At 42.0% G+C, this 21,668-nt stretch overlaps 1 protein-coding gene across 7 annotated transcripts in view; it reads left to right on the forward strand.

The window, feature by feature from the left end:
- The first annotated feature begins 4,484 nt into the window (after positions 1 to 4,484).
- The window catches only part of BRPF3 (bromodomain and PHD finger containing 3), a 33,634-nt gene continuing 16,450 nt past the window's right edge, over positions 4,485 to 21,668 (forward strand). For 2 of the 7 annotated variants that reach the window (XM_051996548.1, XM_051996551.1), the window contains exons 1-8: positions 4,485 to 4,955; positions 8,436 to 9,885; positions 12,153 to 12,309; positions 14,845 to 14,976; positions 15,952 to 16,080; positions 16,546 to 16,858; positions 17,626 to 17,910; positions 19,359 to 19,865. In XM_051996548.1, coding sequence (XP_051852508.1) covers positions 8,480 to 9,885; positions 12,153 to 12,309; positions 14,845 to 14,976; positions 15,952 to 16,080; positions 16,546 to 16,858; positions 17,626 to 17,910; positions 19,359 to 19,865 — 2,929 coding nt within the window. In that variant the 5' untranslated portion in view covers positions 4,485 to 4,955; positions 8,436 to 8,479. The remainder of the gene's footprint in view (positions 4,956 to 8,435; positions 9,886 to 12,152; positions 12,310 to 14,844; positions 14,977 to 15,951; positions 16,081 to 16,545; positions 16,859 to 17,625; positions 17,911 to 19,358; positions 19,866 to 21,668) is intronic. The other 5 variants (XM_051996549.1, XM_051996552.1, XM_051996550.1 and 2 more) reach the window with 4 other exon arrangements.

Raw genomic sequence — 21,668 nt, forward strand, 5'->3', positions numbered from 1 at the left:
AAATATCTGTGGTAGCCCTTTTTGTAGTGGCAAGGAACTGGAAATTTAGTGGATGCCCATCAGTGGGGAAATGGCTGAATAAGTTATGATATATGAATGTTATGAAATATTCTATAAGAATCAGGAGGATGATTTTAGAAAGACTGGAAAGACCTACATGAACTGATGCTAAATGAAGTGAGTAGAACTGAGAACATTGTACACAGCAACAAGATTACGTGATGATCAGATGGATATGGCTTTTTTCAATGATGAGGTGATTCAGGCCCGTTCCAATAGACTTGTGTTGGAAAGAGCCATCTGTATCCAGAAGATGATTCAGGCCAATTCCAATAGACTTGCAATGAAAAAAAACCATCTGTATCCAGAAAGAGGACTGTTGGGACTGAATGTGAATCACAACATAGTATTTTCACTGTTTTTGTTTGCTTGCTTTTTCCTTTTTGATCTGATTTCTCTTGTGCAGCGTGATAAAGATGACAATATATATAGTAGAATTTAACATATTTAGCATATTGTATTACTTGTTGTCTAGGGGAGGGGGTGGCAAAAGGGAAAAAAAATTTGGAACACAAGGTTTTGCAAGGGTGAATGTTGAAATCTTTACATATATTTTGAAAATAAAAAGCTGTTTTAAAAAAGAACATCCTCTTTGCCAAAGATTGAAGCAATCTAATGATTCAACCCACCCTGATTTTAGGTCCAATTATATTGTTCATAATTTAACACATGATAAAAATTTGAAAAAATACAACCAGCTTAGAAAAAATTGGTTTAGTCTTGTTCATATCACAAGCAACAATGAACTCCATATAAGAAACTGAAATTGCTTCATAATTTTACATAATGAGCCCAGTACTAGAAATTATACTCCTAATTTATAAGAGCTAAAGATTAAATTGACATAATATCCAGCCTTTCTGTAGAAGACATGCTGGACCCTAGCCCTGGGCCTGAGATTGGATTATAAAAATTGCTAACATACATTTTCTAAAATCACTAACATAAATCTGTTTAGACTTGCTGGGCCCAGAGAAGAAACACTTGCCCAGTAAACTGTTTCTTGAACAAGGCAACCAAGTTGCCATTTTGACTGTATTTAACATACCTTGAGGCTAGGCTACGGTCTGAAAAAGACTTTTATCAGTCTTAGTATTCCTAATATGTCTTAAGAGCCAAAATTATGGTATATAAGTTTTCTTCCCCCTAATCCTAATTGCCAATTAGTTACCTATGCTATTTGGCTCACCCGCTTTGTTGAAATAAAGCTTTGACTCAATCCTATGCCAGTGTTTTCATTTCACTTTAAACCAAAGGCTCTTCTGCATTTCTAAAGTGAATTTATTGAAAATTTACACTGAACATTGTAATGACAAAGAGAAAACATATACACCCTTTTACCTTTACCCTTTTTCTCCTGAGATCTTAATTTCATAGGACACTATATTGTTTAGGTGGTTACTTTGAGAACATAAATGAATTTTTCCATGAAAGCAGAATGAGAGTTAACAATGTCAGAACCACAAAACTTTCTCCATTCTTGTTTATAATACAAACAGTATATCATTTTCTTAAATATATCCACAAGAACCTACCAAAGAGACTATTCTAGTCCAGTAGTGTCAGACTCAAAATGTAATGTTACCTATGTTTATTACATTTTCCCAATTATAATCTGTTTTTGCCAGCACAGCCTGTTTGACTCCTTTGTACAAGACCATGCCTACTGGTAAAAAATAACTTTTTATTCACTTTCATTCCAGCTATAAAAGAGTTAATACAGTTTTCATTTCAGATATATTGTTCCTACTCATACAGATTACAATAAAAAACCCTATTTTAGTTAAACTATTAAAAAAATTCACATTTGTTGACTAATTGCTGACTATCTTAATGGAAAGACTGGTGAATTGCTGAACTTAAAACTCATTAAAATAGCTTGGGAGTAAAGTGAATTAAATGTAGGGCTTCTTGATTTGATACATGTTCCAAATTTGTTTTTAATGGCATAATTGTTCCATTGGTTACACTGTAAGGTTACATCATGAAGAACCTGTTATGTGGTTACTTTGTAATAAGAAACCAATGTCAAGGGTCAAAATTTATGTGAGTAAAGGTCTTAAAAGTATTAACTAAAAATGGAAGCATGAAAATCAAATAAGAAAAATCTCAGGCCTAATAAACTTCTGTGAAAAGTTTTAATGAGGAAAACTTGCAAAACACAAATTGTGTTTGCAATATATCCTCATTGCACAAATATTTTTCACTTATTGTTACAAGACAGAACCCAATGTTTTAGATGAATATAATATGTCCCCCATTTTGAAAATTCCCATTGGAATAAGTTGTCACCTAGATAATGACTGTCAAGAGAAAAAAAATTGGTATGGATTTCCAACTATATTTTGAATTTTTCAAAGAAAAATGAAATTAAATAGATACTACCATTCTTACTACCTACTCCCCAAGGTATTTTACATTTTGGTAATGACCAAGTCAAATTCTACTTTCTCATTGACTTCTATTTAAATTGATTTTTCCTTTCTACCATCAATCTAAGTTCTATGAAGAGGAATGTGAGGTCCAAGTAAATACCAGAGTAGATTGTATACTGTAACACTTTTGAGTCTGGTTTGATATTTAGTTCCTATTCAACAGTTTATTTTTCTAAACTCTGGCTTCTAAATTTTTTTTCACCTTCCATCCCAAGGAATAATTTATTCTACGATTCAAACTCAACCTTCACAACTTCCTGAATTTGTTTCCCACTTTTTTGTGTGTATTTGTTAATATTGCTAATATGATTAACATACTATATTGTAACATGAAAATTCCTTGTGTTTAATACTTTAAATCTAGTTAACTATTTACATATATTTTAATTTATTTTATTAACTTAGGACAGGATATTGCAGTATTTTGCAAGGCAGTTAACTGGGTTGTTAGTTGGCATATGCTACCAGATTTATGTAAAGAAAAACAATTCTAAGACTGTTCTACAAATGAATGTTGTGGATCATTCAGTTACAATTGAAAAACTTAAAACTATGTTATCCTTCATGAACCAAGGTACCACCAGAACATTTTGTTGCAATTGTCTACTGGTACTTAATATCACACAGATGCAATTTCAATTTTAATTACAAGGACAAAATCCATCCAAGAAAGAATAGGCATAGCAAACAGATGTAAATAATTTGACCTTTTCCTCTCTTAAAATGTACTTCGATCAAGGGCAGTACAATTTGATTACAAATAAATTTGAGGTTGCTACTTATCAAACTAGTAAAAATTAATTTTTTCCCCCTAAACTGTTTCTATATACAAAGTAGAACAGAGAAAGAACTATACCTGAAACCTTAAAATCTCTCGAGGCTACATCCTTTTCCTTTTATTTGATAATTTCAACATGTAACTTTCAAAGCTATCCTGCTCTTCTATTAACTTGCACTTATTTTTTTTTTTTTAAAGGCTTCAATTTTTTGACTCTGGCAATCTATTATAGAGCTCTCACCCTCCATCTCACCAGCCTCAAATGAAAAAAAAAAATCCTTGTAACAAATTGCAAAACTTATCCTTAAAGGGAAAAAATAACTTTCCTATTTACAAAAAAATAACAAGGTATTTTTAGCGGTTAAGACTGACTCTTGAACTACTGTATTTAAATATGTAAAACAGGTTTAACTACTAAAATGTAATTTAGGAACAGGAACTTTTATTTTTTTACTCCAACGTCCCCTAGCACTTCATTTTAAAAATCCTATCGAGTCCAATCACTAGTTTAATTAGGATAACTAACCAGTTGGTTTCATTTGTATAAAACATAGGTAGAAGTGTTCACTGTTGTTTTCAAAAGGAAGAGGAAGACTAGACTATTCCAGAGAATAAGCAGATCTTTGAGAAAGTGCTAATTTTTTTTTTTTTTTTTTTGGTGGGAGGTCATCTTTCTTTGCAGGCTACATAAATTAACTAACTCAGGATCCTGGCTATAGAGCTGATCATGTGCGCAATCCAACCCTTCTTTTTTATATTAATAATCTGAGCCCCAGAAGGGCCAAAATATTTTTGCACAGATAATTCTGGAATCTGACCCCAGGTGTCCAGACTAAAAATCCTGCAGTCTTTCTACTACATTAATCCTCATCCTCCCTTCTCCTCGGTATTGCTTGATCGTTTTATCCTCCTAGAGCTGGAAGGGATCTACAGGTTATCTAGCCCTACCAACTCGTTTCACAGATGAAGAAACTGAGGCCCCATAGAAGGGTAAGCGACATGCCCAAGGTCACCAGGACTAGGCTCCATCCTGGCGACCACCTCCACCTGCTGGAGGCGCCGGAGGCGGAGCTGGGCCGCTCGCCAGCCTCCACACCGCACCCCCCCTCCCCCCCAGCAGCCGCCCTGGGCTCCCCGCAGCGCGGAGGGAGGGGCGGGCGAGGAGGCCCAGAGGCGCGCAGGCCGCCCCCTCCCTTCCCCGCTATGGTGTCCGTACCGCCACCGTGAGGCTGAGGGGAGGACCGTGCCCCCGTGGCGGCGGCGACAGTGACGGGGCTGCTCCGGCTCCGCTCCAGCGGCCCGGCTCCCTCTCTCCCAGGAGGGCGAGAGTGGGGTTTTTTTTCCGCTTTTTCGGCGGAGGCGCGGGCGGGGAGCAAAGGAGGGAGGGAGCGGGAGCAGGGGCGGCGGCGGCAGCGGCGGGGGGAGGCCGGAGGGGCGGGTCCTGCCTGGGGGCTGATCCCTCCCCCCGCGCTGCCTCCCCTGGCCGGGCTCCGTGGCGGCAGCAGCGGCGGCGGCGGCTGCTCCGATTCCCGTCCCTCTCCTCCCCTTCCCTTCCCTTTCCCCTCCCCTCCCCCGGGGACAAGCTGCCGCCGCGGGGGCCAGCGCGAAGTACGCAGAAGTGGGGGAGCAGGAGGCCACCTCTCTCCTGCTAAGGGGCCCCCGAGCGGCCAGGCCGGGCTGAGGTAACGGGGGCCACGGGCCCGGGCGGGGGGCGGGGGCATGGGGCCTGCGGGGCCCGGGCGACCGGAGGAGGGGAGAGGGGAGGGGCCCCGGGGAGGGAGGAGGCTTCCCGCTCCGGGCCGCAGCGTTGGTGGTGGCGGCGGCAGCAGCAGCAGAACCGCGCGACTCCTCCCTAGGGGCGGAGGCGGCGGAGGCCCGAGTGGGCCGAGGGGGAGACAGGCAAAGCTGAGGAGCGGGACCCCCCTCCCGCCGCCGCCGCCATCTTGTCTCCCCTGGCCCTGGCGGCTGAGCGGGAGAGCCCTGCCCCCGCTGCGCGACCCCCGCCCACTCCATGCTCACCGATTGGAAGTTGTGGAGTATGGCCCCGCCTCTCCGCGGCTCTTGGCCCCGGGCTTCCGGGATTGGCAGGCCAAATGGCCAATAGAGCTGCGATTCCTCTCCCTCGCTTTATCAGTGTTTCTTCTGTCTGTCTGTCTTTACATCTCTCTTCTCCCCCAGTGTTTCAGGGGGGCGATAGTATTTCCCTTTCGACTTTTTTTCACCTCCCCAAAAAGATTAAAGAAGTACCCTCTTAACGCAGCAGGGCTCAGCTAGAAATTTGACCTACTTGATGAAAGTGCCAGGTCTCAGAAGCTCCGTTCTGCACCTACTGTGTGCAAAGCCTCGTAGGGGCAGGTGGAATGAGAGGCCTCATTGTGGGGATACTACCACTCTCCCCACCCCAACTCTCCAGTTATCTTAGGGGTTGTGAGGGGAAGGAAGATGCAAGAACACTGGGATAGGCTGTTGATTTTTTCTTTGAGGGCACTGACCGACCTCTATCTAAATTGCAACTAAAATGTAAGCTTCTTGAGGGTAGGGAGATGGTTACTGTTCCCATTTAGCATAGAACTGAACACCATTCCTAGGAAGATACTTCTACACTGGAAGGAATTTAAGGGACCATCTAGTTCAATCCTCATTTTACAGAAGAGGAAGCTGAGGCCATTGGCGCTTAAATGATTTGTCACTTAATTGACAGAAGTTGTATTTGGAATCCGCATCTTCAGACACTTCAGACTTGGTGGTTCTACTTCTCCCGATTTCCATTGAGCCGTGTCAGGCTAGTTAATGGGTGGAGTATTTGATGGGAAAAGTCAGGGAGGGAATTATGCAGTGTGACACCCCCCCCACCTCATTCCTCAAGTAGACGAGAAAGCAGGTGGTTTCTTTGGGAGGTGAATAAAAGAAGCAAGACTTCAAAGCATTTGGCAACGGGTGCAGGCAGGCTGACAGTAGCTTCATGTGGCACAGGGTACCCCAAAGACATATGACATTTTTAAGATCTCCAGCTGGTGTCAGACAATTCCATGTCTGACTCGGAGTCCTCCCAATACAAGTCAATCCTCCATGCTGACTTTCTTCATCTTCCCTTTCCTATGTATAATAACCTGGATACATTTTTGCCAGAATGATGAGGTTGTTACTTGTGTCAATCTTGGACTGCTATTGGGATACCTGGTATTAGTAAGCATGATACTAATTACATCTTATTAAGGATAATAAACAGATATTTTATTGGCATTTTATACTTTTCAAGGCAATTTTATATGCATTATCTCCTTTGTTCTTCATAGTAATATGAGAGAGGGAGATATTATTACATCTCATAGAAGAAGAAACTGAGGCACAAAGAGGAAAAGTCACTTGTTCGTGTTCATATGATAAATTAATAGAAGTTAAGGCTTTTTTGACTTCTTGTCCCATTCCCTTTCCAGAATAATGGCTTCTGGAGGATGTTTTTCAATCTATTTGTAATTTGATAGTGGCATCCCCACTTTACAGATGTGAATAATCTGTCTACCTTTGTGGAATTATAATAGATGGTTATATAGTATTTAAGTCTTGGGGAGACTAATGACTTGTTATTTATATAGTGCATTAAAATATGCAAAGTACTTTATATGAATCATCTTATTCCCCTTCTCCCCCTTTCAGGTAGAAGCACCTGTTACCTCACTGTCTGTCTGCTGTCAGCTCAGGTCAACTTGTCTTCTAGGTTCCATTTTCCAGGAAAGTTGCTTGTACCAGTGGGAGAGCTAATAATTTCCTTGTCAGCAATTGTGGCTCCCTTCCCCCAAAACTTCTAATGGAAAACTTCAGAACCATTGTATACAATAGTTCTCAGCACTGTATGGATATAGAACAGTGTGTTTTGTAAGGGATCATCTTTTGAGGTTATAACATGTAGTAAGGGCATTTTAATACTTTGTTGGTTTGTGATTCAGAATAAGAATTTCTTTGATGAATTTCCAAAGCTTTCAGATATGTCTGATTTAAAGCATTCTAGAGATTATATTAGATTATTTTCCTGATTCTTTTACTAAAGGACCATACTATAGTTTTCAGGGTTTCTCTTCAAGAACTTTTACAAAACTCAAATACTATGTGTGTGCAGTTTGAAGTCTACACCAAGAAGGAATATATATTTAATTAGAAGTGTGATGCTATTCTTGGTCTTCATGATTCTGGGGGTAACTATGGGTTAGGTATCTGTAAGAGATTACTGTGTTGAACTTAAGAGTAGATGAATTTTGATTGAACTCTAGATCTGCTTCGTCTTCTGTAAAATAAGTTAATAATTCTTGTACTACCTGCCTTGTAGGAGCTATTGTGAAAAAACAATTCTGTAAACCTCAAAATGTTTGTAGAAATATTGAAAGTACCTGGTTAGTGGATAGAGAACTGGCCTTAGGAGTAAGGAAGGCTTCAGGTTAAGTCCTGCCCCTAAATTGAGCTCAATGAACAAGTGACTTGACTTAATGTTTCTGGCTACTAACTCTGAGATTGTAAATTTCACAGAGGATACTGATTTGCATTAGTATGGATTTTTTTTTTATACACCAGGAATGCTATGGGGTCCCCTATATTCCAGAGGCTTTGCCCATGCTGCTTACAGTCCCCTTTCCATCCTGTGGACTGTGTTCTTTGCCCCAACAAGGGTGGGGCCTTCAAGCAGACCAGTGATGGGCACTGGGCTCATGTGGTGTGTGCCATCTGGATCCCTGAGGTCTGTTTTGCTACTACTGTGTTTCTGGAGCCTGTTGAGGGTATTGACACTATCCCACCAGCTCGATGGAAACTGACCTGCTATGTTTGTAAGCAGAAGGGTCTAGGTGCTGCTATTCAATGCCACAAGGTGAATTGCTACACAGCCTTTCATGTGACATGTGCCCAGCGGGCTGGGTTGTTTATGAAGATAGAGCCCATGAAAGTTCCCTATGGCAATTAAATCACAAATTTGATCCAAAATAAAACAATAAGAATATAAATCCACAATTTTAATATTAAACATTTTAATACTAAATGGGGATCCATGAAGCCAACATGTTCTTTTTGGTCTCTTAAAGGAATATTCTTATTATATGTTTGGATTAGCCAGTATGTGCTATTTGTGTTTCCTGTCTACCAGCTTACATTTTTCTCTTAATTTTTTCTCTTAGACTTTTTTCACTCCTAGACTCCACTTATTTGGACTGCAAGTAATATGAGGAAGCCTCGAAGGAGATCACGGCAGAATGCTGAAGGCAGGCGTTCTCCATCCCCATATAGCCTCAAGTGCTCCCCAACTCGAGAGACACTAACTTATGCCCAGGCACAGCGGATTGTGGAGGTGGACATTGATGGAAGACTGCACCGAATCAGCATCTATGACCCTCTGAAAATCATCACTGAGGATGAACTGACAGCTCAGGACATCACTGAATGTAATAGCAACAAAGAAAACAGTGAGCAGCCTCTGTTTCCTGGCAAGTCCAAGAAACCTTCCTCAAAAGGAAAGAAAAAGGAGTCCTGTTCCAAGCATGCCCCAGGTACTTCCTTCCATCTGCCTCAGCCTAGCTTCCGAGTGGTTGAGTCCTGCAGCCAGCCGGATGCACCACCCCTCCCTGCTGCTTACTATAGATACATTGAGAAGCCACCAGAGGACTTGGATGCAGATGTTGAATATGACATGGATGAGGAAGATCTGGCCTGGTTAGACATGGTAAATGAGAAGAGACTAGTGGATGGCCATGGGACCATCTCCGCTGACACATTTGAATTGCTGGTGGATAGACTGGAAAAGGAATCCTATTTAGAGAGCCGAAGTAGTGGAGCTCAGCAGACCCTTATCGATGAAGATGCTTTCTGCTGTGTCTGCATGGATGATGAGTGTCACAACAGCAATGTCATCCTCTTCTGTGATATTTGCAACCTGGCTGTACACCAGGAGTGCTATGGGGTCCCCTATATTCCAGAGGGACAGTGGCTTTGCCGATGCTGCTTACAGTCCCCTTCCCGTCCTGTGGACTGTGTTCTTTGCCCCAACAAGGGTGGGGCCTTCAAGCAGACCAGTGATGGGCACTGGGCTCATGTGGTGTGTGCCATCTGGATCCCTGAGGTCTGTTTTGCTAATACTGTGTTTCTGGAGCCTATTGAGGGTATTGACAATATCCCACCAGCTCGATGGAAACTGACCTGCTATATTTGTAAGCAGAAGGGTCTAGGTGCTGCTATTCAATGCCACAAGGTGAATTGCTACACAGCCTTTCATGTGACATGTGCCCAGCGGGCTGGGTTGTTTATGAAGATAGAGCCCATGAGAGAAACCAGCCTAAATGGTACGACTTTTACAGTGCGAAAAACAGCCTATTGTGAAGCCCATTCTCCCCCAGGCACTGTGAAGAAAGATATCCTCCCTGTGATCTCCATTGAAGGTGGGGAAGAAGATGAGGTAAAGGATGGAGGAGGAGAAGAAGAAAGCAAGGTTCTAGTAAGTAGTGCCCTGAAGACTACTGTAAAGAAGAACAAAATGAAAGTAAAGCAGAAAATCAAGAAGGAATCAGAGGATTCATCAAAGGATTCACCTGCAACAGCACCCTTAGTGACTATAACACAGATCCCATCCTGCAGGTGAGCCCTAGCCACCAAGCCAGGCAGGAACATTGACCAAGTATGAGGTCTCTGGGAACTCTTATTCAGTCACCTTGGAGAGTTAGAGAAAAAGGGAGACACACCCTTCCTTTGACTTAAGACCTTGAGAAAAGGAAAGGTCTCTGGATATGCAGTTGTCTGGAACCTCCAGTTCCATTAAGTCAGACATAATCTAATCTGTACTAAGTAATCAGGCAGAGAAGAACTGTCATTGGTAATGAGAAATGTTCTTGGACTGATGAGAGAACTGTAGTTTTGGAGAGAGGATGATGAGTTAAGGAAGTTTTTCTAGAGAAGATCAGTCTTAAGAAAGAATATTTTCATAGACTTCTAGAATTTCACAACCAAGAAGAGTTTTAGAAATCCTTTAGGCTCATCCCTTCGTTTTAGAGCTGAATTACATACCCTAAAGATAGGGAGTGGCTTGCTCAACACCAACACTCATTTAGTGGCAGTTACTGACACTCGGAGATCTAGGTCTTCTAATTCTTGTCCTCTGGTCTATTTAGTACATCCTATTTTTCATAGAAAAGTATAGGGAGAATATGAAGATGGGAAGAAGAAAGAATTAAGTCATTTAAGGAGTTTGCTAATAACATATGCTGGAGTGGAGCATATGCTTAGGGAGTATATAACTGGAGAGAAGGGACTCGCTCAAGGTTTATAATATATTCTAACAGAATTTTGCTTCTCTCCTGTTTTATTCCATTTTGGCCCACATCTGCTTTGATTTGGAATCAATACTGCGTGAGCAGGCACAGAATTTAGTCCATATTTGTAGAGTTGTTATATTAAATCTTTTCTTTGAGCACAGTTTTCACCACCCAATCCCTGAATTCTTTTAGGTTCTTTGTAGGCAAACTGGTTCAGAAACAGTGGGAACAAGAATGAAACTTGCTGCAATTTGCAGGGTTGGAGTGATTTGAATATGAATTAGTGCCTGTTAAATATCAATTTTTTTTTGGGGGGGGGGTTTGCTCAAAGGTTTTGCTCAAAGAGTAGAGAAAAAGACTGAATAAAAGAGAGCTCTTTGCACTTTTTTAGAGCTGTTCTTCTCCCTTACCCCAGTTGTCACCTTTTAAAAACAGTCCATCTTATTCTTGATTTATGGAGGCTCGGATTGCTCTAGGTCAGTATACTTCTCCTGAGCTTTATTAGCTTTTCTTTTTGTATAAGAATAGAAGACCTTAATGAGCTTTCTAGAGTCATACAAATATGCTTTTAGACCTTGGATATTTTCATTGAATCAAAAGTTGGGCAAAATTCTTGTGACTTCAGTGTTTTCAGTAAGAGTCTCAAATATTAGGATATCTCTAAGGGAGCTATACATGACCCAAATGGTAGTACTCCTGGTACAGAACTTCCAGTTTCCCTTTCTTATGAGACATCATAGTTTTGGAAAAAGATTGCTGGATTTGGAATCAGGAGATGTGGGTTCAAATCCATTTAGATACATGTGTAAATCATATAACCTCTTTAATCTATTATTGTCTTGGGGACCTCATATGGTTCTTTCTTTTTTTTTTTTTTTTTTGAGGTACATTTTTATTTTTTTTTATTTATTTATTTTTATTTAATAATTACATTATATTGACACTCGTTTCTGTTCCGATTTTTTTCCCCCTCCCTCCCTCCACCCCCTCCCCTAGATGGCAAGCAGTCCTTTATATGTTGCATATGGTTCTTTCTTAAGCCATAAATTGTTATATAGATGTGAGGAGTTCTTACTTTTTTGTGCCATTAACAGTAGGGAGAAGAAATTAGTGATATTTTCTTATAGCTTATTCTACCTCTTATTTCCTTTGGCTACATTCTTCAATGATGTAGGGATATGCATATATTTTAGGTACTCAGTGAGTGTTTATAAAGCATCTCATAATTGTTAGGCACTATGTGTATAAAGCCTTCCTTTTGCCCTGTTTTCCTTAAAGCATTGAAAAACCGACAATAGGAAGGCTTCCATTGTGTTTCCAGTGTGTGACATTGGAAGAGGTTAGGTTGAAGGTTGGAAGGAAAAATCCAAGATGCTGAATTTTGGATACCTGACTGCTATTATCATTTAAATCTTTCTCTGGACTTGAAGTGTTTGGAAACTCTACAGCTCTTTTTTTTTTGTCCCTACTTCACCAGATCTAGTAGAAGACCTAAAGTCAGGATAGGGATGTGGGCTCCATGACCCAGACTTCCCTCTGACTCTGAATACATACCTGTCTTGTTCCCTGCTTCCTGTCCCTAATCTTCCCAAGGTTGAACAAGATCTGTAGTGGCCTCTCCCTGCAGAAGAAGAACCAATTCATGCAACGGCTTCATAACTACTGGCTGCTGAAACGACAAGCAAGGAATGGTGTTCCACTCATCCGGCGCCTACACTCACACCTTCAGTCCCAAAGAAATGCTGAGCAGGTGGGTGAACAGCTACGGGGAAGAATGGAAACATACCCAGAGACATGGTGAGGGGTGGCATATGTGGCTGGCTCCACACTGCTCAAATGTGGCAGCCTTCAGGCTAGATTGTTCTTGCCTGAGGCACTTATGACCATTAATTATGAAGCTCATCAGTTTGCATTGTGACTTTTTAAGACAACCACTTCCAGGGCCATGGCAGGTTTGGGAGATAAACTTCAAGAACAGCACCTAGACTTAGCTCAGTAGGCTAGTAACAGGCAGCAGAAACATAGAAAAGTAGAATATTGAGCTTGGAAATCTTGGGAGGAGGGAAGAAATAAAACAGATTTGAATGTAATCTTGTGGTCATTCCTTCTAAGTGTCATAATTTTCCCCTTTTTACTTCTTCCCCTAGACCTAAATGATATGTATGCTCTCAGGCAAGGGAACAGGTACTGGTTGGCAAGTAACTATTATTCTATTGCAACATTTTAAAAACTCCAAATGATTGCCAATGAATGAAGTTAAACAATTTTTGATATGCCACAGAAAAGGAAAGAGTAATCATTTAAAATTTATGTTTTCTTATGGACATGGATGGAAAACTGGACTTTTTTCGCATTTATATTACATGGGGGATGAGTTGAGGAATGTTTATTGAAAAGCTAAAGGAGTATGGGCTCTCAAAGAATTTGAGAATTCCTTCTCTATCTCCTAAGATGAAAAAGTTTTCATTGACTCTGCTACTCCCTCCAGTTGCTGGCTTATTTATTTGTTTTCATTTGTAACCACACTTCTCTGCCTTTAAGCTCTCCTTGAGGACCTTTCAGTCTAACCCTACTTACTTATCTCCATTTTACTGAAACTGATGATACTGCTTTCCATAGATCACAGTGATCCCTTTTGATAATCCAGTTCTCATTCTTTTTGAACTTTATTTGATACTGTTTGATTGAACTATATTTGATTCATTTGCCATGTCTTCCCTCAGCTTCTGTAACTCTTCTGATTCTTCCACCTCCTTGATAACTCCCTTTAGTGATGATTTTTTTTTAAAACTATATTCACTGGTTCCTTAGTCCTTTTAATCCCTTTTGGCTTAACAGTCATTTATATCATATGTTTTGGACTCCAGATTCTGCCATATTCCCAATCCCGACCTTCTGTTCATTTTCTTGTCCCATTAGTGCCAGTTTACTGTAGGATATTTCTATTATTAGATTCCTATAGAATTTTTGAAAATTGAAATCCTCACTATTGTCCCCTTTCCCCAGTGATTCAACACCTTCTCTCAACTCTTCTGTCCCCATCAAGGCCCCATTCACTATATTGAAATCTCATAATAGAGATTCAGATGATACATCTGGAATTGGAAGTGCCCTTGAGATCACCTAGGGAAATCTCATTTTATAGATCAGGAAACTCAGATCCTTAAGATCACATAGGCTACAAGAATCAGAATTGAAATCTGAACTCCTGACCAGTGCCTGTCATTCCCCCTATACCAATCAATGCCTTTCCACTTGGCTTTTTTCCCCTCCCATTATTATTTTTTTTTGGCATGATTTCTCTATACCAGTCAATCGCTAAATCTAATTGATTTCTCTATAACATCTACTAGGTTTGTTTCCATTCTTTCAGTCTCCATTCTATTCTAAGGTCTTATTATCATTACTATGGTGGTTTCTTACTAGTCTCTTTATTTCAAATTCTTTTCTACTTCAGGGGAGTCTTAAACAAAGCTGCTATATATTTATTTAGAAATCATTTTGATTCATTCCTGCTCAGAATCTAGCAAAGCTAGTTGCATGTCAGAATATTCTGTAATGTCAGAGCTGGAGGGGATCTTCAAGAACATCTCACAAGATCCAGAGAAGGGAAATGATTTGATCAGGGTTATAATGAATTCTATGATCAGAACTTTTGACTCAAGTTCAGTGCTTTATCTTGTACTTTACACTAACACCTCAGTCTGACATTCACAGTCTTCCATCAGCTGCTTCCTGTCCCTTTTCAATCTCATTCTTGTTTCCTAATCTCAAACCTCTCATCTAGCCATTTTTTCTGTTTTCTTTTTTTCTTTCTTTCTTCCTTTTTTTTTTTTTGCCATTTTTTCTTTTGCAATTTCATGTCTGTTGTCACTCTGCAAGAGCTAACTCATTGGATCTAGGAAACCTTGATGAATCCCAACCTTCTCTGATGATTCTTTTATAGCATCCTACATTCCTTCCCCTTCCCCTCTAGAAAAATGTGCTTAATAACTGCTTGTAGGAAAAAGGCCTAATTTGATCCTTATTTGGGGAAATAATCTCCCTTTACCCCCTGCTCACATTAGGGATACAGTTTTCCTTTGGTGGTTTCAACTCCTGTATGCCTTTTCATAGTTGGCAATTATGTGGCAGTAAAAAATTCATAACTACACTTAGCGAATGGAAAGGAAGGGAAAAGGGAATTTTTTTTTTTTTTTTTTTGCCAAGGCTTAGGGAGATGGCTGACCTCTACAGAAGGTGCATGTTTCCCACATTCCCCCCAGCTCCTCCCTTTGCTTCCTAGAAGGAACAGGACGAGAAAACCAGTGCTGTAAAGGAAGAGCTTAAATACTGGCAGAAACTACGCCATGACCTGGAGAGGGCACGATTGCTGATTGAGCTGATCCGAAAGAGAGAGAAGCTCAAGAGGGAACAGGTAAGAACTTCCTTCCTCTAAAACTCTTGGCCAAATAAGGGAAAAGCCAATCACTGAATTCCCAAATGTCATTGAGTACTGTCAAAATCTGTTCTGTGACTATCTAACAGGTGACTATCTAGCCTTGGCCCCATTCTGGGGTCTATCTAGATTTCTGTAGCACTATCTTATGTTATTCGCTTGGCATTTCATTGTTTGTTACTTAATGCTCCGTGTGCATATCTTAATTGCCCAGTGAGAGTCACATCTTGATGGTATGAACTGTTTTAGTCTATTCTATAATCCCTAGGTGTTTAGATGTTTTGTTAACATCTGGATAAAACATGATGATCCAGATCTGGTCTCTTTGATTATAGAAGCAAGGCAAGTAGTCTTGTTGAGCCACAAAGGCAGAGTGGGTATATTTTAATTTCTTTCTGTGAAATCATGTTAGACCAGCTTCATAACCACAGGAGCTCAGCAGGGCCCAGAGGAGCAATCAGAACTCTCTCTGGCCCATGACTGAAAGCTGTAGTACCAAGTTTATACCTTGTAGACTGGGCAGCACAGCCTAGGCTCAATTTCTGGAGCCAAGAGGAACAACTTGGGATTTTGATCATTGGGTCTGCACCAGCTGTGCTAACCCTTCATGAGATTTCTGGTGCATACTCGGCCATCTGTCATTACTGCTTTAAGTGGTGAGCAGGAAGTAGTCGTCCTTTAGCATGGGCAGCAGGGCATGAAGCTTTCTTTTCTAAGCCGTCCTATGCTTTGCCTGCCCTATACTCTGCCTGCCCTTTCACTGTTGTGTGTTGAGGGTTGGCAATTTCGCCATCCCTGCTACAGACTCTTGTCAGCACTTACCAGTTTTACATGGGTGGTGTAGCTAGCCATCTTAACAAGAATAAGTGTTGTAATGGTGAGGTGGGGTGGGGGATAGGAGAAAACATGCAAATTCTCACTCATCACCTTTCCTCCTTCTTCTGGACTCTTTAGGTCAAGGTGCAGCAGGCTGCAATGGAATTGAAGCTGACTCCTTTTAATGTCTTGTTGCGCACAACTCTGAATCTTCTACAGGAGAAAGATTCTGCCCAAATCTTTGCTGAACCTGTCAACCTGAGTGAGGCAAGTTTTTTCCTCACCATCATTGCCACCAAACTGCCCCTGTCGACTTGTCTATGGTATTGGCACTGCTGGGACAGCAATATAATATTTAAGAGAGCTTCCAGACCAGATATAGTTTTAAAGAGGTCTTAGGTATAGGATTAGGTGGAAAAGGAGTAGGTTTAGGGAACCAGTATTCTTTTTTTTTTTTTTTTTAATTGGAACCAGGACTCTTTTTCCAAGAGGATAAAGAGTTGGTACCCTGGAAAATGGCCTCACAAATTAAATAGCTGAAAGTGGGATGGGTTGAATGATGGGGGCCCTGAGGTGATGGTGGAGGAAAGGGCAAATTTTAGAAGAGAGGCAAGGAATTGCCAGTAAGCTTAGCAGGACCAGTTGGAAGGGGCAGCTAAGAGTGCCGTTGAAGGGTGCACTCTGTTTGGCTAGTAAATGGTTTTTGTAATTGTACAGGTTTTATATGTTTAGGTTCCAGATTACCTGGAATTCATATCCGAGCCAATGGATTTTTCCACCATGAGGCTGAAGTTGGAGTCCCATCTGTACCGCACCCTGGAGGAATTTGAGGAGGACTTTAACCTTATGGTTACCAACTGTATGAAGTACAATGCTAAAGACACAATTTTCCACCGAGCAGCTGTCCGCTTAAGGGACCTGGGAGGGGCTGTCCTGCGGCATGCCCGGCGGCAAGCAGAGAACATCGGCTATGACCATGAGGTGGGAACCCACCTACCTGAGTCACCCAAAATGGAGGACTTTTATCGCTTCTCCTGGGAGGACGGTGAGAAGCTTGGGGTGGCGGGAAAACTAGTGGCTAAGCAGCTGGGCTGGGCTAGGCTATCACTGGCAGAGTTAGAGGGCCAGAGAAAATTCATTTGGACAGTAAAAGCTGGTAGGTAATGGGACATATGTGGGAAACAGGACTGGTTATATACACTGTGTGTCTTGGTTTCAGGGTGGGGAGGGCCCTGGCTAGGGCTTGCCCTTTGCAGAACAGGAACTTCTTCAAGACCGAAAGCATTTAGCTCATTTCAAAAGGTACAGGGACAGCAGGAGCACTTTGGAAAACTGGCTTAGGAGGCTGGAGCTTCTCATAAGGCTTCTCCTCTTGGGCTTCCCCTTCCTTGTGTGGTTGGTATTATGGGGCTTGCATGCTGGTGTCTGTCGGTCTCTTTGGGGGTGAGTAGGTTGGTAACAGAAAGACTGAATTACTTGAGCTCAGAGCATTGATCCTCAAGGCTTTTGGCTCTGCTGTAGAAGCCAGACAGTCAACCAGGCAAGGAAATTTTTGCCTCTGACCCCTTCCAAGAAGCCCAATCTTGATTGTGAGCTGCTTCCTGCAGATGCTTCCCACATTCTGATCTTGCCCAATTGGCTCCCCTCTGTGCAGTGGTATTGCCAGGGCTGAGGCTCTACAGTGACTCTGCTAGAAGCTCCGGTCCCAGGCATTTCAGGAGAGTGTATTTCATCCAGAGGACTCAGCTCCTTCCCCTTGCCCTCGGCCGTGCTGGTCCTTCAGCCCCCTCTGTCCTCCCTTCTCCCTGGCAGTGGACAACATCCTCCTCCCAGAGAACCGGGCTCACCTATCCCTGGAGGTGCAGCTGAAGGAGCTTCTGGAGAAGCTGGACCTGGTGAGCACGATGCGATCCAGTGGGGCTCGGACCCGCCGTGTTCGCCTGCTGCGGCGGGAGATCAACACCCTCCGGCAAAAGCTGGCACAGCAGCAGCCAAACAAGATGGTGCCCAATGGGGAGTTGCCACCAGGGCCCCGGGAGGAGGTGGACGTGGTGGAAAAGGCCCTGCATGGAGAGGAAGAGGAGGATGGGGAGAAAGGTGAGAGGTGTGCACAGGCAGGGCCAAGTGTTGTTAAAGTTTCTGATAGGGAAGGCCCAGACAACTCCCTGCTGATTCCCAACTGGTGGGTGGATGCCTGTGAGCCCATCACTAGAGCCTCATTTTTATATCTTAAGGCTCTAGCACCAGTTGAATTGCCAGAATCCCTGGTACAGTAATACCTGAAGCTGTTAACAGTTACTTGTACCTCAGTATGCATGGAGGATCTGAGAACAGGTTTTGATGTGGAAATGAGAGACTAGAGGAAGTTCAGCGCAATGCAGAGCCTGGGTCAGGAAGCGTATTGGATTCAGTGTCAGGAAAACGCTCCAATCTCACCTCTGCTGCTTTAGAACTTGGTGTGATCTTGGATAAGTCGCTCTTTTGGCCTCAGTTTTCTCATCTGTAAAAATGAAAAGGTTAAACTAGATGATCCTTTGAAGTTTCAAACCTGTAATCCTCCGATTTCTAAGGTGGGACAACTGAATTCTAATCCTGGCTGTGCCACTGCCCTGCTCTGGGATCTGGACAAGTCATTTCCCTTGTCTTGGCTTCTGCTTTTTCCTCTGTACAGTGAGGAAGCTGCATTAGGTTGTCTGTCTCCAAGTTCCCTTTGAAATGTAATACCCTATGGGCCCTATCCAGAAGAGTCAAATTTGCAAGTTGCTTCCAGGAAGAACTCACTTAGAGACTTTAGGTATTTAGTGAAGGGAATTGCTTTTCATTTCTTTTCCCCAGTGGGGGAGAGGTATCTTGGTGGCACAACTGGGGATTTGGTCTGAAATTGGGTTTTGAGACTGTGTCTCTCAGAAATTGGATGAATTGGTATGATGAATATTAGTTTCTTTGGGGTCTGGTGCTGTCTCACATGAGCAGGGTTCAAATTTATGGAGAAGGTCCCATTAGGTCTGAGATGTGGCAGAGAGAATGATAGGGGCAGGTAGCCTGAAGCTTACTGAGATATAGATAGATAGATAGATAGATAGATAGATAGATAGATAGATAGATAGATAAAGCTTTGGACTTGGGAGTCAAGAGACTTCATTTTTGATTTCATTGACTTTGTGAGTCTGGATGAGTCACTTAAATGTGTTTCAGCATTGTAAACCAGGGATCTTTAATGCTCCTCCTCCTTCCCTCATGTGGGTGGTCTGAAGCAAAATGGAATCACAAAAAAGAAAGCACTTGGTCAAGTCAAAGGAAATTTTCTATGTACTATCAGAACTACAATCAGCTTAGTTGATAAACTTAAAAGCTTCCTCATTCCCCCTAAATCTACATCTTAGGATGATTTCTGAGGCTTGATAAGTCCTAGGAAATCATGTGCTTTCATTCCTTTGGGCTAAAAATCATGGGTTTTTTGTTTTTTTGTTTTTTAGTTTTTGTGGGGGGGGGAGGGGGGACATGACTCTATCTATAATGTTCAAGCAGATTCTTTTTCTTTCTAGCAGATGATATCAAGCCTCCTCACCCCCCAACTCTGGAACCTACGGGGCCAGCACCTTCTCTGTCTGATCTGGATTCCCTCCAGGACCCTCCAACCTTGAAACCCATTAGTGAGAGCAAAATCCCAATTCGGCTTTCAAAATATGGGAAGATGGAGGATGAATTTTTGGACATGGTGCCATTACAGCGAGGGAGCCAGCCCTTCCAGCACCTGCTGAGTGACAATGGTTTTAACAGACTCTCCCTTCCAGCCCTTGAGATGTCCACTATGTCCTCCCTTAATGGTGTGGGCCGGCGTACCTCTGTCCTTTTCAAAAAGGCCAAGAATGGGGTCAAACTTCAAAGAAGCCCCGATGGGGCCCTTGAAAACGGAGAGGAGCACAGTCTGATGGACCTGCCTGCCTCCCCAGCCAGTACCGAAGATGAGAGGCAAGCTCGGAAGCGACCACAGAGCAGGAGTTGCAGCGAGAGTGATGGGGAGAAGTCTCCTCAGCAGGTGGAAGAGACAGGTGACCTAACCTGTGGCTCCGCTTGCTGCTGCTTGTGCTTCAGGGAATAAGGAGTGGCTTAATGTTTGCTTCTGCTTATCAGCTGGCCAGTTGTACTATCCTTGGGGGCAGACTCAGAACACTTTAGTAGACACTTACTCCTTGATAAACCCTGTGGAAGCTAGTTGTTTGAGGGTCAGGTAACCCAAACTGGTTTTACATGCTACAAGTAATCAAGAGATTCAGTCAACCAGCAGTTTCATCTTCATTTTCTAATGTTTGTTTATTGCTGACTTAGACACAGCAGGGACTTCAGAGAAGTACGTCTTTACAATCTAGGTGGTCGAATCTAATAGCTTGTTGGTAGCCAAGTTGTATGGGCATTAAGATGTTGGTACCATAGAGCAGTGTATTTGTTGCCAGATGAGTGCCAGCTACGTTTGATGAAAAGAGACAGATCGCATTGAATAGTTAGAGAACACTTAGTTGAGGAGGTGAGACTTGAACTGGGCCTCTAAGAATGAGTAGCATTTGCCCGGGTGGAATGTTTTAGTTTTCTCTGGGTGAGAATGAGCATGATTGTGTGCTGAAAGTAGAGATGAAATTGGGCCAACTTGAATATAGGCTGCTGGGGAATAGTTCCAGCAAGAGTGAATGAATAGGAATGAATCCTGAGAAGTGATTTTAACTTGTATTTGTGTGTGGGGTGGGATTGCTTGTAGTGTAGAGTTGATTGGCAGGTTCTTACTCTTTTCTGTCCCTTTCCTATCTTTTCAGATAGGGACAGAGTTAAATCCTTTTTTGATCTTATCTCTTTCTTTGCTATTGGGTGGGGAAAGACTTTTTCTCTGCAGATTTAATCAGCCACACTGTCACAATATCTAGCTCCCTTTTTAACTTAGGGGCATAAAATGCCAGGCTTCTTAAACTATTTCCACTCACAACTCCTTTTCTCCTGAATCTTCAGATATGTAAAATAGGTGTGCCTATCAAACATTTACTGATAATAAATCATAATTTTGCAAACCCCACATTCAGTTACATAATCCTATAGGGTTGCAAATTTCAGTTTAAGATGCTTTGATGTAATGGACCTTCAGGTTGTACAATGTTAGTGTAGTACAAATGTTATCATCCTCAATCTTGGGTCTGAGATTCAGAAGCCAAGAAAGCCCTGAAAACCAAATTGAGGAGTTGAGGCTTGATGGTGTTTGGAGGAACCTGAATTGTTTGATTTTGAGAGGAGGGAAGAATTAGAAGATGCTCTTAAATCCTTCAAGAGATAGTTTGGGTCTCCTCCCACCATTTCCCCATCAGCCAGATGGTGTATCCTTCACCTGTTTTCCTCTTCCAAATGTACTTATTTTTTTTTGTCCAGAACTATATATGTACATAGTCTGTAGAATTAGACTTAACCATTGACACCACCCTTAGGTTGGTCTTGCTTTAGGGGATTAGTTATTAAATTTAATGTCTATTCTGAGAGACACTGAGGTGCATATGGATGATAGGCAGTGTAATATAGTTAGAATCTGCTCATTTCCTAGCCTCATTTAGGCCAGTGAGTAGTGTGTAATTAGAATAATAATGCTTTATATTTGAATTAGAGCTACTTGATTCTCACTGCAATTTTGTGAAATGGGTACTACCAATGTGTACAATAGTCCCATTTAATAGACTAGATACAGAATCACAGTTATTAAGGAACCTCACTAAGATGACACAGTTATTGCCAGACACAAAATAATAGTCTAACTCTTTGGCCATCTGTTTTACCCACAAATTGAGGTATGGATGATGTATTGTACAAGAACTTAAGTGGGG

Source organism: Antechinus flavipes, chromosome 4 (assembly GCF_016432865.1).
Source record: "Antechinus flavipes isolate AdamAnt ecotype Samford, QLD, Australia chromosome 4, AdamAnt_v2, whole genome shotgun sequence".
Lineage (NCBI taxonomy): Eukaryota > Metazoa > Chordata > Mammalia > Dasyuromorphia > Dasyuridae > Antechinus > Antechinus flavipes.